Here is a 16,943-nt window from a genome sequence, read left to right on the forward strand (position 1 = left end):
TTCATATATGCTATTTATTATTTATTTTGGTGATTTTTAGAGAGAGAGAGGAAGGGGAGAGAAAGGAGCATCAGTTTGTTCCATTTACTTATGCATTCATTTGTTGATTCTTGTATGTGTCCTGATGAGGGATTGACCTGCAGCCTTGGCATATTGGGACAATGCTCTAGTCAACTGAGTTACCTGGCCTGGATCTTATGTATCCCCTTTAAATAATATACTTTCAAGTATAGGTAGGGATTCCCCCTATTTACCAGAGTTAGGAAAAATAGTGATTAGTTCTGCTTTTTTTCTCACTGTGATATTTACTAGATGTGTCTATTGTGGGGTTTGTATTTATGGTGCTTATTAGCTCATTGCCTCTGGTCATGCCTTCTTTCCTGCAGCTATCTTGCCTTTGACATGCTGGTGAGCCACCAATGCTGGTGAGGCTATATATTGGCTCTCTATGTTTATTGCATTGGGGAGAAACTACAGCTCTGGGAGAAATGATTCTGATAATTTAGTTACCTGGGAAGGAAATATTCAGCCTGTCAAAGTCTATAGACTTGTCCTCCACACCGTCTCCAAATATGTTCATTTCTGAGTGATAAAGAGTAGATGAGGGAGATTAACTCTCATATTGGGGAGTGCCTCTCCTAGATTACTAATTTGCAAAAAGGTGCAGTTGGGCTCTTCATACTGTGGCAACTAGGTTTTTAAATTTCCGTCACGGGCCAGTCCTATAGTTGTGCAGGTTGTGAGTTGTGTGAAGTCATCATGTCTAAGGCTTTCCACTCACATAATAGTCTATGTATTTATTATGTCTTAAGGAATAAATGTCTTTTTCTGATTTCACAAATTTTTATGGGTTAGAGATGGCCCTGCTCCTGTTCCATCTTGATAATGAAAAAAGTTATTTTTCATCAAGGGGCAAGTTTTACTTTATTGTATCAAAAGATAGATTACATCTTCAGAGTAATTCTCCTAAAGTAATATGACATTTTCCCTCTTTCTCTAAGTACTTTGTAGTGAAACCTCTAGAAACGTAAATGTTCCAAGATCCTATAATGATCTACTGTTTCTAAACATGCTTAATGAATATGTGACTATATTGTCTTCCTATGTGCATTAAGGAAGACTACATAGTGTGGGACCATCACCCAACTTCAACTGTTACCAACTCATGGGTGGTCTTATTTCATTTACTGCTTCATTCACTTTCCCTTTCTGCATTAGTGAAACAAATCCTAGACATCATATTTTGCTTAAAATTTGCCACTATGTATCTCTAGAAAAGAACTCTTACTTTTTTATATTATCCTAATGTAAGATTTTCATTTCATCAAATATAGTTAGTATTCAGATGTTTAATTGTCTTTAGTGTTTTTTTTAAACAGGTTTTGTTTGAATCTGGAAACAAATAAGATCTATACATTATGATTGATTGAAATAACTATTCAGGTCTCTTAATCTTTAGATTTTTCCTTCCATCTTTCCCCCCATGTTATTATTTTATTTATTATATTTTTAAAAGATTTTATTTACTTATTTTGGAGGGGACAGGAGGGAGAAAGAGAGGGAGAGAAACATTGTGTGGTTGCCTGTCACACGCCCTGCACTGGGGACTTTACCTGGCCTGCAACCGAAGCATGTGTCTGACAGGGATCGCATTGGCTACCCTTTGGTTTGCAGGCCTATGCTCAATCCACTGAGCCACACCCAGGGCTGCTTTTTTTTTTTTTAACAATTTTTTTTTCTTTTATTCTTACAATTTAAAATATATTCAAAATGACATTTTTACAACAGCCATCCTGCAACCAAAAATTCAGAACTATAATATTATGAGCTTGACAAAACGGCCACATTCTAATTTAAGTATATTGATTATTAACACTGGCGGGGGGATACTGTGGCTCCTAGGTATTGCTTTTTAAAAAATTTAATCAACTTCTTGTGAGTCTATAATTATTTCAAAATAAAAAGTTAAAAATTTTGATCTAATTTTATAATTATTTAAATTATTTGCATGGTTCCAAAGTCAAAGCTATGAAACAAGTTGTCTAAAAGTTCCCCTAACCCATCCTTTAATGGTGAACTTAAAAGTCATAATTTATCCTTCTATTATTTGCCTTTAAAAATATAAGCAAATTGGCAGTGTATTTGTATAGAGATGTATTTATTTAAAGCCAGTCTTCAAGCTTAAATCTTTTGTCTTCAGGCTTTAGCCTCTAGGCAGTTTGTCATACTAGATAGAATTTGGTATGAATTATACTTTTATTAGTTGACTGACAATATTGTGGTTTGGGGCACGTTCTCTTAGGCAATTTCCATGTATATAAAGTAAACATTATAATTCCCACCTGCTAGATGGATGTGAGGATTAGTCAGATCCTGGCACATAACATGGTACATATGTGTTTAGTGGTTATTTGTATTACTGTTCTACTAGCTTTAAGACACCAGTTACTTGGGAATTTTGGGGAAATTTTTCTCGAAAGTATTTATATTTGCTAATGTTTTAATTCTTAAAATTTCCCCTAGTCTCAGTCTCTTCTGTCTTCTGTGGTCACACCATGAATGTTCTTTTCTCTGTTTGCCTTTGCCCCTAATGTTTTACTCACTTGAAGGGCCTTTCCTTTTTTTTTTTTAGGTCTATATACCTCTCAAAGCCAGATTTATCTCTGTCTCCTCCATAAAGCTGTCCCTAATATCTCTCGTGTGTAATGTTTTACCTTTTACAAAGAACTTTTTATGTCCATTATCTTATTTCATTCTATACCTCCCATTCAGGTCAAACGTTATCTCTGTTTTATATGTGAACTTCACCTAGACAGATCACAATAGCACAGAGTAAAGGTATTTCAGTGGTAAAGACAGAATAAATACCTAGGTCTGATGATGCCTCATCTGGTGTTATTTGCACTAACTCACTCCACACTGGTAAATGTGGCTCCGTGAGCGGTCGTGCACCTCCATTGTGCTGCAGTTAGGCTCTTCACATGTGCACCAGTGAGCGGTTGGTTCCATCCCTTCACCTCCAGATAGCAGTGTCTCCACTGCATTTATTCAGTAAATTTATTGAACAGCTATTTATTGAGTGCTAATTATGTGCCAGATGCTGTATTTCCCATGATCTTTAGCAGATTGCCATATAGATAGGGTTATTTTGAAGGTTTGTTTGAAATTAGCCAGGCTGACTGCAGTGTTTACAGACAGGTCAGGGGAAGGCCTTCCAGAAGTGGTCTTCTTACTTGGCACGTGACACGTATATGCATCACAAGGTTAACCTGCAGGAAGGTAATAGAATGGGTACATAGCAAACACTTTGTTAACTGAAAAACAAGTCTTAGCCTTGCCTTCGTCTCAGTAATCATTGCTTCTGCCAAGACAAATAAAAAGAAATAGAGAAGCTTTGGGTTTATATCATGTCTGTGCACATGTGTCATTTAGACAGGAAACTCTTCCCACTTTCTTTCTTGTGTTTCTTGCCTTGTTTCTTTATTGCAAAGGTTTTTAGAGTTATTTTTGACTCTTGGCTTACCCTTGGTAGTGCTATGCTTACAGCACGTATCTATCTGCACAGTACAAGAAATGTGCAGTGATAGCTGCCTCATCTTTTCTGCTAGCCTAGTTGTTATGCTTCACCTCTGTGGCAATTGATTTTATGTTCTAGGAGCTGGGTAAGAGTCTTCTCCTAGAGACATTTAAGTATATGCAGTACAGCGCTGTTTTGAGAAACTAAAGTTATGAAATCCTTCAGAAGACATGTTGAATAATTAGAATATCTAAAATCTCTGCAGCCAAGTAAGGCAAACCTTACTAGTTAGTTTAGTAGCTAGAAAGAACATTTTTAATTGGTAGGCACTATAGCAGAAAGGGGTTTTTAACGTCACATTATTTAAATTTTATTTTATAGAATAGCAAATAATTTGGCCATTTTTTCTTGAACCTATCAGTATCTCATCTTTAAAAGATTAACTTGGAAGTGTGCCGGTGGCATCACAGGTAGACAAAGGAGAGGCAAGGTGCATTCCTGAAGTCTGTTCTGCTTTTACATAGAAGTTAAGGAATTGCAGTTTATTTATCCCTCTGAGATAAATCACTAAAGTCAAGGTGAACTCGTAAGAAAAAGACTTATCAATAATTCCAGCATAGTTTATCCTCCCAGTCACTCACCCAAGTTAAGCATTTTTCTTCCCTTTCCAAGGACTGCAGATTAGAAACATAATGATTACAACTGAATTCAATGCACTTTGTTTAAAGAAAATAATACAGTACAATTAAGAGATTATTAGAACACAATATAATGGACTTATATAATAAAATAGGATTTGCATTGCTATGAGTAATCAACTTATTTTGGGCTGTTTTACTTTCTAAGCGTGTGGCTGTGTGGGTTCAGTGTTTGTGGCTTCCATCAGATTATTTTAATGTGTAAAACAATTGGTCATTCCTTAATTGGGGCACTTGTGGGTTAACTTAAAGGTAAAAATATCATTAAAATGATTTCTTACAAATACAGTAGTTATCCAAATGTAATTTTGAGCATATGGTAGTAAAATATTTGCTATTTTAAGGAATACGTGCTTTTATATGAATCTAAAATTGTGTTATAGGATAAATATGCCATTTAAAGTTGTGTTTATGGTTAAATGTTGCTGTAAGTCTTCTTTCACTGCTAGGCTGTCACTCTACAAGCCTGTGAGTAGCTCTTAAATTGTAGTCCCTGGACCAGCGGCATCAGCATCACGTGAAAACTTGATAGAGGTGCAGATTCTCAAGCCCCACTCCTGGCCTGAATCAGAAACTCTGGGGTTGGTGCTCAGCAGTCTGTGCTTTAACAAGCCCTTCCAGGGATGCTGATACAGACTCACAGTTTGAGAACCACTACCCTGAGGCTGTGTGTGTGGTAAATGCACACCACCTTGACCGAAAATGACCTACTTCTACACAGGTTTTATTTTTAAAAGTTGTAAATTTAAACATCCTTAATTTCTTCAGTATTGGGATTATAAATGCATATTACTTTGCTTATTCGATATGATCTTTAATTTGGTTCTGTCTTTGTGTGATTACTTTAGGGATTTTGCAGTATTTGTTTGCTTGGTGTAAATAATACTTTTTCCTTTGTGGTATTCCTGTTCAAGCTAGCACACACTTAATTTTAGATCAGGTGAAGATCACGTATTTTTAAATCAGTCATTTAAAAAGACTGTTTTACTTGTTTTGATTTACCTGGAGCACAAACACCCCTTTTAAGTGGCTGGCCACCAGTGTCTCTGACAACTATAAACTCATTTTTAACAGCTAAGAAGGACTGAAATTTGAAACTAACTGCATTTGTAGTCTTCCTTCTTACTTCTGAGATACCTAAAAGGGAGTCTGTTCTTTTCATTGTTGTTTATTTTATATTAATATACATTTAAGCTCATGAAAGTGTAAGTCTTCAGGTTTTATTTTCTCATGCTAAGATCTTGAATAATATGCCTTAAGAGTGAACTGAGTTACATAAAATAATCAGGTCATTCTTTTTATTGGCAGCTCTTAATATGAGTAATATTTGTGTTATATAAACCAGCTTTGAATACTGAAAAGAAATAATCCAGTACATTGTTGAACTCATTTTTGATGGATTTGCCTGTTTTCTTGTCTAAAATCATATATATTAGGCATTTTTCTAAGTGGGCTCTGGTTTTTATCGGAATATTCTACATTTGTTAGTGATCAGTATCTCTAGTTAATATTGCTAAATTATGTACTAATTTAAGCTGGCTGATTTTATACTACTACTAAAATCCAGTTTTACGTGAATTCATTTTACATTGGATTATTCTTTGAATTTCAGGATGGTGAGGAAGAAGAAAGTGAGAAAGGTATGTGTGACGCTGAGCAGAGTTTAAATTGCTGACGTTTAGAAAACCAGTACACTGTGTGAAAATAAGGCATACCTTATTTGAAGTCTTATTTTTGAAATAAGTTTATTTTCAAATTCATCAATTTAGTGAATTAAGTTAGAATCTTGGTTTTGTTTTTCAATTGGCTTTAATTTTCTTTTCACACTTAAGATACATTCTAACTTATCAGTACGTATCAGTTACTGAAGTGGACAATGCCATGTTTTATTTAACCAACTAATAAAAAAATAACTTTCAGCATACGGTAAGTTGATTATATCATAAGACTGGCACTACAGTAACTCATATGTGCTTATTGGAGTTGTAGCAAAATGCGGATAGTTAATTTTGCAACTCTTCCTAAAATGGTGGGTAACCAGGAGACTGACTTTTTGTTCGCTGCTTAGACAAACTTACATACAATCTTCTGATTGTTTTAGTACTTTAGGAGAGCTGTGGCATCCAATAATACAATTACAGGGACATTGTAGCAATACATGTGGTCAGTACAAGATTATGGGAGCATTCTTGGACCCTCCTTCGGACTAGAAAGGACCTGGAGCAGGGTTCTAAGCAGGACAGAATAAAAAAGCCTAGAGGCAATGATGAAGGAAAGCTACTGACTGAAAATCTCACACACCTGAAGCCTTTCTATTTGGGGGGAATTCGAGACACCTTTGAAAACGATAACTGCGGGACTGACTGGACAGGATGAAGACTGGAAATAACCGATTTCCTGAACGTAATGGAGCAGGCCATCTTTGGAGCCTTTTGTAGCAGTTTTCCACATGATTCTGGACTACCCAAGAACTGAATAAGAAGAACGTAAAATATGAGGCCCTGAAGTACTTCGAAGACTGACCGATATCCTCAGTCTGTGACCTTTCAACACGTCACCATGGGAGTTCTGGTCACAAGGGCTAAATCCCAAGATGATTTGAACACTGAATAACAAATCTTCACGTTTGGCACTGTCTCGTGGAGGAAAAAAATCTTCCATATGCCATTAACTTACAGCCAGAAATGAAGAGCTGGTATCCTCAGGATGGAACCCTTTTCTCATTTTTGTTGTTTGGTATCTGTATGTAGAGATCATTTTTTTTCCCATGAAGAATAAGTGATCCTGGGTAAAGGATTGTTTATATTAGGTAATACCCTTGTGTTTTTTTTTTCCCTAACCTTCCATCAGTGCTAATAACTGGCTTTATATTTTCTAGGTCCTATTCTAGCTTATGAATATGAAATTGTTTAAACTTCTTGTTTTGCCATATTTATTCCTGTTAAATCCTCTTAGATATAGCAGGTTCTGGTGATGGTACACAAGAAGTATCTAAACCTCTTCCTTCAGAAGGGAACCTATCTGAGGCTGATCACACAGCTCATGAAGCGATGGAAGCTAATGCGACAGTGAAAGAAGCTGAGGATGACAACATCTCGGTCACAATCCAGGCTGAAGATGCCATCACTCTGGATTTTGATGGTGATGACCTCCTAGAAACAGGTAAAAATGTGAAAATTACAGATTCTGAAGCAAGTAAGCCAAAAGATGGGCAGGACGCCATTGCACAGAGCCCGGAGAAGGAAAGCAAGGATTATGAGATGAATGCGAACCGTAAAGATGGTAAGAAGGAAGACTGCCTGAAGGGTGATCCTGCCGAGAAGGAAGCCAGAGAAAGTTCTAAGAAAGCAGAATCTGGAGACAAAGAAAAGGATACTTTGAAGAAAGGGCCCTCGTCTACTGGGGCCTCTGGTCAAGCAAAGAGGTTTGTTTTTCTATGTCAGTTCTTTACGATACTGAATTCCAGCATTCAATAAGATCACTCTACATTAAGGGGGTGGCTTCAAGACCATGTACAGTAATTAGTACTTATGATCCTGCCTATAATATTTTTGACCGTCATAAGTTACTTTAAAAAAATTTCAAGATCTTCATAATATGCAGTGTGTTCTACTGATTGCATTGTCGAATTGTCAGCATATATTTGTTTTTTTTGTTGTTTTTTTGTTTTTGTTTTTTTTTCAAATTGACAATTTTTTTGTGTTTTATTTTTAAAAATCCTTGTGATGATGGTTAATGAACAACTATCAGTCCTAACAACACAAAATGAAGTCAAGTCCCAGTTCTGAAATCTGGAGAAGATGGCCATATATCCACTGAATAGAATTGTCAGAAAATCTAGATCTTCGGGCATCTTGGGGAAAATCAGTGCAAGAATCCTAAGGGAATCATTTGTTCAAATAACCTAATCTAGGTCTTTGGAATTGTTAATTTGTATGAATAGTACCAGTTTGAAATATAGTCAATATGAAGCTGTTCGATTTTTGTTTCTTTGTTTTTTGTTTTCAATTTTCTTCTGGTGATTTGCTTCTTTAGCTCTTCAAAGGAATCTAAAGACAGCAAGACATCATCCAAAGATGACAAAGGTAATGGATTTTTTCCTACTTATTCCAGTGGTAAAGTGCATAATTTTATTTAAAAAGGAATAATTGCATGTTTTTTTTTTTTTAACATTTAGTCCATAAAATGGACATGCTAAAAATTTTGGATGGCCTTTGTGTACACCATGGAGTTAGACTACAACGTACCCTTGGTGTGATTGAAAAGTATTACTCTTTGGTTAATTGTAAACTGGTTTGAGTATGCTAAAAACCCATTTGGATGTCTTTTTAACCCTGTTTTCAAGCAACTGTACTGAATATTAGTGTAATAGATATTTCATTTTCTTCTGAAATTAAAAAACTAAATTATAGTTTCAGAAGTATTTTATGTTTAGTTGTAGTCATTTGTAACCCCTGAGGCTGTAACCACAGCCCTTCCCCTGTTCTAGTAGGAAATGTGCTATGAATTGTATTCTTGTGTATGTTTGTGGAGTAGAATATTTCAAAGAAAATCAGTCTTTAACTTTTGGTTTTGTGTTTTTCATTCTTCAAATCAGGGCACACTTCTAGAAACATAGTATGTAGTATGTTTTAATTCTTCAGAATTCACTTCCTAATTTGACTTACTTTGTGTTGATGGAAATCTAATGAGGAAAATAGTTTTATTTAAAATTTGTAAGTTTAAAGATGCAACATTTGATTGGTTTTGTTATTTATTGGGAAGGTTATGTAATGGCCATGCACTGTAGTTTCATTTTGTACGAAACTATCTGCTGTCTACATGAACAATGTTTCTTATTTTCTAAAAGAGCATTTTAAGAGATAAAACACCATTCAGGTAATACAGTGTCCTAAAATGCCTCTTCAGTGGCCCCCAAGAAGAGTGTTATATGTCCTGTGTAGTTCATTTAGTGTATTTTCTTGGCATATTTTAATAGTTGGAAATTTTATGATTGATTTATTAAATTATAATTAATTACAATACCTACGTCCCTTACAGCTTTGGTCAATAGGTAAGATATAACAAATTTATTAAGTGTTATCCTTTAAATTCAGAAGGAGTAGTCTTGGTTCAATGTTAACTTTCTCCTATTAAAAAATTTTAAATCTGTAATTAGAGAAGTATGTGGGCCCACATGTTACTGGTGACATAAAAAAGATACACAGACTTCTGGTTAACATTCCATAACATAAAACAGATCCTTTTGATAAATGTGTTCCTTAAGAATAGAAATGCAGCAACCATTAATATTTAAAATACTGAAGTCAGGTGTAGGTTGTCTTCTCATAAGTCAACAATTGACTAATTTTCTTAAAGTATTTTTTTAAAGATTTTATTTATTCATTTTTAGAGAGGGGGGAAGAGGAGAGAGAGGGAGAGAAACATCAGTGTGGGGTTGCCTCTCATGCACCCCATACTGGGTACCTGGCCTGCAACCCAGGCATGTGCCCTGACTAAGAATTGAACTGGTGACCCTTTGGTTCACAGCCTGCGCTCAATCCGCTGAGCTACACCAGCCAGTGCTCAAGTATTTTTTAATTTACTGATTTTAGAGAGAGGATGGGGGGGGGAGAGAGTGAAACAATGATTTTGTTATTCCACTTATTTATGAATTCATTGGTTGGTTGATTCTTGTATGTGCTGTAGCCAGGGATCGAACCCACATCCTTGGTGTACCAGGATGATGCTCTAACCTGCTGAGCTAGCTACCTGGCCAGGGTCTACAGTGACTAATTTTTCAACTAAAACTTGTGGCATAGAGCTTTTAAAAACAGTGAAAATTTTACTCTTTCTACATATATTAACTTGAAGTTATTAAAATTGTTACTTTTAATTGCTTGTATATTGCTTCTCTTAAAGTTGGTAAGAATTAATTTCCAAATAAAATCACGTGAATGAAAATTCCCCTATTATAACTGCACATTTGAAGAAAAGCACTGAAGGGTGACTAACTCGACCTGTATTCTAAGAAATGGCATTTGTATATGTGAAACTGTAGTTTGTGTATGGAAATAATACAGAAGTGATTCATACAACCATTTGTTCTTAAAGAATGTTAAGGTTTCCATTCTTACTCTTGTAAATTGTTTTATAAGATTGTGTTTTATTAAATCCAACGTTATCCAAGTGCATATAATTCCCACTTTCTCTTACTCTTTCTCTGATAGAGAATGAAGGTGAGCTGGTTGGTTAGTCTTTGTTATTAAACATTTAAGTTCTTGACAACAGTTTATCCCTTGCTTTGACTTTTTCCTCTTTCACTCCCAATTTTCCCCAGAAGCCCATAACAAATACGGGTAATTAAGTAGTCTTACATTCCTAGATGACTGTTCCCTGGTTGCCTGTATTTTTTTAGTTCAGTGGTAGAGTATAATTTATTAACACTTAACAGCAAAAGTCCAAGACATGTAGTTGATTTTTTTGCCCACTTAAAACTCATGCAGTAGGAAGTATGCAGTGTTCAGACTTGGTCCCTTACTGTAGTTGTATTGCCTGTTATTGTGGTTGATTTTGATACAGTAAGGTCATATCACAATTAAAAGAGAGGTTTTTATAAGTTTGAAAGACTTGTTCTAATAATTTTGTTTTTAAAAATCCAATTGAGATACTTAAATGTCTGATATTAAATCCTAGGAAGTACAAGCAGTACCAGCGGTAGCAGTGGAGGCTCAACTAAAAATATCTGGGTCAGTGGACTTTCTTCTAATACCAAAGCTGCTGATTTGAAGAACCTCTTTGGCAAATATGGCAAGGTACATTCTTTACCTATCTTTAGTATCTCCATTTGAAATGGGCTTATTCAAAACAGTATTATACAGAATCTTCTAATTTCTTGTTTCTCTTAGGAGTGTTATAGGCATAATTATTGCATTCTTTGATGATGGTGAGTTTTATCATATCATGTCACTCTGAGCCCTGAGGATCATTGTATGGAAAGCTCATATTTTGAGCCCATTTGAGTCAAGGACTGAGTTTTATTCATCACATCCTTCATGACTTTCTTAGGACCTAGGACTGCTGAAGCTGATCTGGTCACCTGGAAGATATAGGTAGACTAGTATTAGGCAGTGGGATATAGAATTGGACAAAACAAAAATGGCGTGGTCCCTGTCATCTGAGTTTCCAGTACAGTTCTGGAGAAAAATGTAAAACTGGTAAAAACCTACTTAATCGGGGTGATGGGTGCTACGACGAAGACCGCAGGGTGCTACGAGAGCAACAGGAGAGCGTTCACTGCGGTCTGGTTCATTAGCAGAAGTCTCTCTGACACCTAAGGAAGAACTGACGGGAGAGGGAAGTAGTCAATAATGAATTGAATATTTAATTAATAGTCATTGAACAGAATTACAATTAATCTGTAACCGTTAAGGCACTCACTGCTTTCTGCCTTATGTTTAAACGTGCATCATATGTTAACCTCTCTATGGTGAGCTCTTTGGTAACAGGGACCTAATCTACTATGTGTGCAGATGCGAGGCTTTCCAATATTTATTAAAGCAATATTAGTAAATACCCCATATGAATATTATAAAAATCAGTTCTGTTAATTTTAGGAGTTGATGGGGTTTTTGTTTGTTTTCTAATTGAAATCAAAAGATCTTATAGATATCAGATACAGAACACTGAGAATTATCCCATTATCAGCCATGGTATACTTTTTGTTTTATTTCAGTAATTTATTGTTAGAGATATAAAAACATTATGCTGTTGACATTTTTGAGGACTAAAACTATTTAAGTTTAGTCCACACACTTTATAAATTTGCTGTTGGGGCAAGTTGGTCTTTCGCAGAGTTGAAGATAAAAAAGCTGAGTTTTCGGCTACCTACACCACACAGCCTACTAAATCCTGTTTTACCTCCTTCTAGAATTACGTCTGTGTTCCTCTTCGTTGCACACCAGGTTGTTTTCTCTTACCTTTTTTCTCACCCATCTCTGCCTTATATCTCCTAACTATTCATTTTATAGAAATGAAATTATTTGTTACTTTTATATTGGTATACACGGACAAATGGAAAATGTGCCTTCTTAAAGTATAATTTTTAGGATGTATTAAAAAAATTTTTTTTAATGATTTTATTTTTAGACAGAGTGGAAGACAGGGAGAGAAACATCAATGTGTGCTTGACTCTCACACACCCCCTGCTGGTGATCTGGCCTGCAACCCACACAGGTGCCCTGCCTGGGAATCAAACCAGCCATCTTTTGGTTCACAGACCGGCACTCTGTCCCCTGAGCCACACTAGCCAGGGCTTATGATGTATTTTTAAAGACTGCTTTTATACATATGGCTGATTATTTTTGAAAGCTTCTTATAAACTCTTAGAACAGTGTTAAAATTCATTTAGAAACTTTCTAGACTCCTATCCTCCCCTGCAACCCCCCCCCCAAGAGACTCTAGGAGGGAGATGGCTATAATGGAACTTTTGGCCCAACTCTAATTGAAAATACTGTTTACTTTCATTAAGTGTATCATTACTTCATTGATGTGACTAATTGTGTTTTGGCTGTGTATTTGAAAGAAATAAAAAGAAAAATTAAAATTAGGTTAAATTGCTTTTCGATGCTTTAAATCGTTCCTTTGAATATTTACTTTGTATTTATAGGTGAGGTAGATGGTGATCATAGAATATGAAGTATATATGCTAAATTTATCCTTTATCATGAATTTATATATCCTGAATAGATTCTTTAATTCGAATAGTCTCAGTTCTGAAGTTTCATCTGTTTAGAAATGTGTGAAGTTGTAAAACTTTCTCAAGTATAATCCTATTTTACAGGTACTAAGTGCAAAAGTAGTTACAAATGCTCGAAGTCCTGGGGCCAAGTGCTACGGCATAGTAACTATGTCTTCCAGCACAGAGGTGTCCAGGTGTATTGCACATCTTCATCGCACTGAGCTGCATGGACAACTGATTTCTGTTGAAAAAGTAAGTTTGCGTGACCGTTGATAAAAGGGAGGTTACTTTGAAGACTAGTAATTCTCGGTCTTAAAGATGTTATACTGGTAGGGAGTAGAATTAGGAATGATTTCTATTTGTAGCCATTCATTCTTTTTACTTTTATGTTTTTCAAATTTTCTACCATTAACATACTTTTTATAAACATAAAAATGTAATTTTAAAACAAAGTTTTTTTTTTCTGTTTAAACATTTCAGGTTAAAGGTGACCCTTCTAAGAAAGAATTAAAGAAAGAAAATGATGAAAAGAGTAGTTCAAGAAGTTCTGGGGACAAAAAAAATATGAGTGATAGAAGTAGCAAGTAAGGATTTATTTTTTTGATAAGTATGTGGACTTTTTTGGTACATTGATGAAGTCGTTCTCATTCTGTTGTTTTTCTCTGTGGGGTGGGATGGTCAGGACACAAGCTTCTGTCAAAAAAGAAGAGAAAAGGTCGTCTGAGAAATCTGAAAAAAAAGAAAGCAAGGATACTAAGAAAATAGAAGGTAAAGATGAGAAGAATGATAATGGAGCAAGTGGGCCGACTTCAGAATTGATTAAAAAAAGTGAAGAAAAGAAACGAATAAGTATGCTATGTATCCCTCTTCTCAATCTCTTTGTAATATATTCTACAATTCAGTTTTTACAGTGGAAGGGAAAACTAGAAACTGCAAACCAGATAGATATTTAAGCTTCGTTGTTAGTTGTTATAGTTTTAGAAAAGGAGGGCTAATAAGACTAATTGTCTGCTTTTCTACTCTCAGAAAACAAATGTGTCCCTCCCACAAAGCCTCTTTACAGTTAAATCTGAGCTGACGGAGGATGATCATTGATTTATAGCTGTGTAGTTGAGTTGGGACCTTTTTTTATCACTGAAAATATTTACATTAGCAGATTGAGCTATTTCTAAAAGCTTTGCATTTATGTTCTCATAAAATAAGTAGGTTTTGAAAAAATTCTGTGTATTGGTTTGTGACTATCTAGTTGTCAAAGAATTCAGCATTTTCACATTATATTTTTTAAATGAATTTTTCTTAGACATTTACTTATCTAATTTTTTTTCCTTAGGCTCAAAGAGTCCTGGACACATGGTAATACTAGACCAAACTAAAGGAGATCATTGTAGGCCATCAAGAAGAGGAAGATATGAGAAAGTAAGTCTCTGAAAAGGATATTGTATGCAGTTCCACCTGTTTACAAAAAAAAGATAATTTGGTATCTCTGTATCCTTCCTCTGTAATTACCTCTGTAATAATTCCATGCTACAAAATCTCAGAAAAAGGGAATGTCATTACTCATTTAAGCTTTTTAAATGACCTGCTGAACGTGAAGGACAAAACCCCAGATTATTTTAACATCTAGTCCTGTTATGATTTTTTTCTATAGATTCATGGAAGAAGCAAGGAAAAGGAGAGAGCTAGCCTAGATAAAAAAAGGGACAAAGACTACAGAAGGAAAGACATCTTGCCTTTTGAGAAGATGAAGGAACAAAGACTGAGAGAACACTTAGTTCGTTTTGAAAGATTGCGACATGCAATGGAACTTCGAAGGTAGAAACGGTCTATTTTGTACCTGTCTTTAACTATAGGTACATATTTAATACTGTTGGAAATTATATTCCCACAGAAAGCTATTTTTCACTTTTGAGAAGTACAGTAAAACCTAATTATATCTCAAGTTTGCATGGCATTTGACAGTTTACACAGGACCTTTCCATCTGTTACCTCTGTCTCCGTAGCCCTGCCCGGTTAGTTATGCCCATCACATAATTGAACACACGGAGGCCCAGAGAGGCTGAATGACTCTTCCAGTGCCACATGGCTAGTGAGTGGCAGAGTCGGGACTCAGACCCAAGTCTTCTGACTCCAAGTCCAATGCTCTTTCCTCTCCAAAGTTGCTGCCATAAAACACATGACCTTAAAAGGAAAAATGGATTTTAAGATACGATAGTCTCAGTGTAAGCTACAGTATTCAAATAGAATATTGACATTTTGGGGGAAAATTTATTGCATTTTGAATTAGAGCCCAAGTGAAGGAAGATTTGCCCAGTAGACCTTGTTTTGTTCAAACTCTATCTCAAACCAGAATTCTCTCTAAAAGAAACTGAGGACAAAACACAAAACTTCTGTTTTTAGTGGCAGTGTCTTAGCTGTGCACCGTGAGTGCCAGTTTGCTTTTGTATGTCAGGTTTTGGGTGCCGCTTAAAATGTTCTTGTGGAAGTGTTTCATAATATAAATTTCCAAATATTAACTTGTCTAACTGAGAGGTGACTTAGAGAATTTGATCTATTCCTTCACCAGAGTGTTAGGAGTGACCAGAGATACTTTTATCAAGTTAAATAATATGTGGTGGCCACACACTTTACTAAAAGGAAATAATCCTTGCATTACTCAGAACACATTTTCCCTGTTTTTGGTGAAGTCCCAGTATGCCGAGCTCCCTAATTAGATGACGATTTGAGAAGATTGAGAGCAGTAGCTACTAGAGCAGCAATTCCAAAACTATCAGACCCGTACACTTTTAATATATTTTAAAAAGTCACGGTGCCCTGTTTACCATTCTGAAATAAAATTGATATATAATGTACCTGCCTCCCTATACAAATAAATTCCAGAAATCAGTAGTGTGTCTTAATGCTAACATAAGGGGAAATAAAAGTAATTTATAATGAAAGTAATTCATGTTACGATGGAAATGTATTCCAGATGTGAATGTTTAGGCTTGATTCTCCAGAAGACTAATGAAGTAGGCAGATGTTTGCTCCCCTCTTTAGATTCAATGAGAATGTGACAACTACAAATACAGACTGATAATGGTGTGTCGTATTGGTGAGTCAAAGACCAGGAGTTGTCGTATTGACGCTATGACATGATTTCTGGAGTGATGAACAACTTTTGATGAAGTTCTTAAGTATAATTTTCCCTTTTTTTGCAGGGAATTGCATTCCTGGAAATTATAGTGTGTATAAAACCTTGCTAAAGCAAACAAACCAACCTAGCATTTGTTAAAAATGAATTACACTCTAGGCTCAGGTTTTTGAAAGGTGATTTTGTTTTGTTTTAACGACATAAATGTCCATTATGTCATTTGAAAGAAATTAGGAGTGTTGGATGGTATTTTTGTTGTGCAGGACTGTGTCATTCAGTAAATGTAGTAGCTAAAAATGCCCCTCACATTTCCATGGGGGTAGTACTGGCCCATTGACAACCACTAGGTTGCTGAAGGAGGACATTGAGAGACAAAGTCCACTGAGTTCCTTACAGGGAGGAAACGACCAAAACTATTTAAAGTCTAATACAATAAGTTAATTCAGTTCAGCAAACATTTGAACTACCTCCTGACTCAGTAATGCATGTCACCCGGTGCCTTGTATTACAGGCCAACAAATACTCCGAAAAAGCCCTTAAGGGTCACCATTTTATTATGTGTAGCATTTGCCAGATAACTCATGTTGATGAGTGTGATCCCAAGTCATCAAAATAAGGTATACCTTGTGTAAGGAGATAGAATATATGTTAGATACTGGAAATTTATATGTCAAAAACAATAGAAGTTGTAGTTTTGTAATTTTGTATATTTTTTTGAAATGTCAATTGATTAGTGGGCTGTTATAGTGGGATTTTTTTGTTTAAACAGGAATCATCTGATAGGCCACTACTATGTAAAATTCAGCTGCTCAATTGACAGTCTTAAATACGTGACAGTGTTGGGGTCTGTTTAAAGTTTTATTTTGAGTTTTCTTTCTA

The 16,943-nt window shown here is 35.5% G+C and overlaps 1 protein-coding gene across 8 annotated transcripts in view; it reads left to right on the forward strand.

The window, feature by feature from the left end:
• The window catches only part of SLTM (SAFB like transcription modulator), a 48,590-nt gene that overhangs the window by 16,536 nt on the left and 15,111 nt on the right, over positions 1-16,943 (forward strand). For 4 of the 8 annotated variants that reach the window (XM_037151118.2, XM_037151120.2, XM_037151119.2 and 1 more), the window contains 9 exons: positions 5,828-5,855; positions 7,171-7,639; positions 8,251-8,300; positions 10,891-11,009; positions 13,037-13,186; positions 13,415-13,518; positions 13,617-13,783; positions 14,265-14,350; positions 14,583-14,746. In XM_037151118.2, coding sequence (XP_037007013.2) covers positions 5,828-5,855; positions 7,171-7,639; positions 8,251-8,300; positions 10,891-11,009; positions 13,037-13,186; positions 13,415-13,518; positions 13,617-13,783; positions 14,265-14,350; positions 14,583-14,746 — 1,337 coding nt within the window. The remainder of the gene's footprint in view (positions 1-5,827; positions 5,856-7,170; positions 7,640-8,250; positions 8,301-10,890; positions 11,010-13,036; positions 13,187-13,414; positions 13,519-13,616; positions 13,784-14,264; positions 14,351-14,582; positions 14,747-16,943) is intronic. The other 4 variants (XM_037151121.2, XM_037151124.2, XM_037151123.2 and 1 more) reach the window with 3 other exon arrangements.

This window comes from Artibeus jamaicensis, unplaced genomic scaffold (assembly GCF_021234435.1).
Source record: "Artibeus jamaicensis isolate MK-2021 breed Jamaican fruit bat unplaced genomic scaffold, CSHL_Jam_final contig_548, whole genome shotgun sequence".
Classification (NCBI taxonomy): domain Eukaryota; kingdom Metazoa; phylum Chordata; class Mammalia; order Chiroptera; family Phyllostomidae; genus Artibeus; species Artibeus jamaicensis.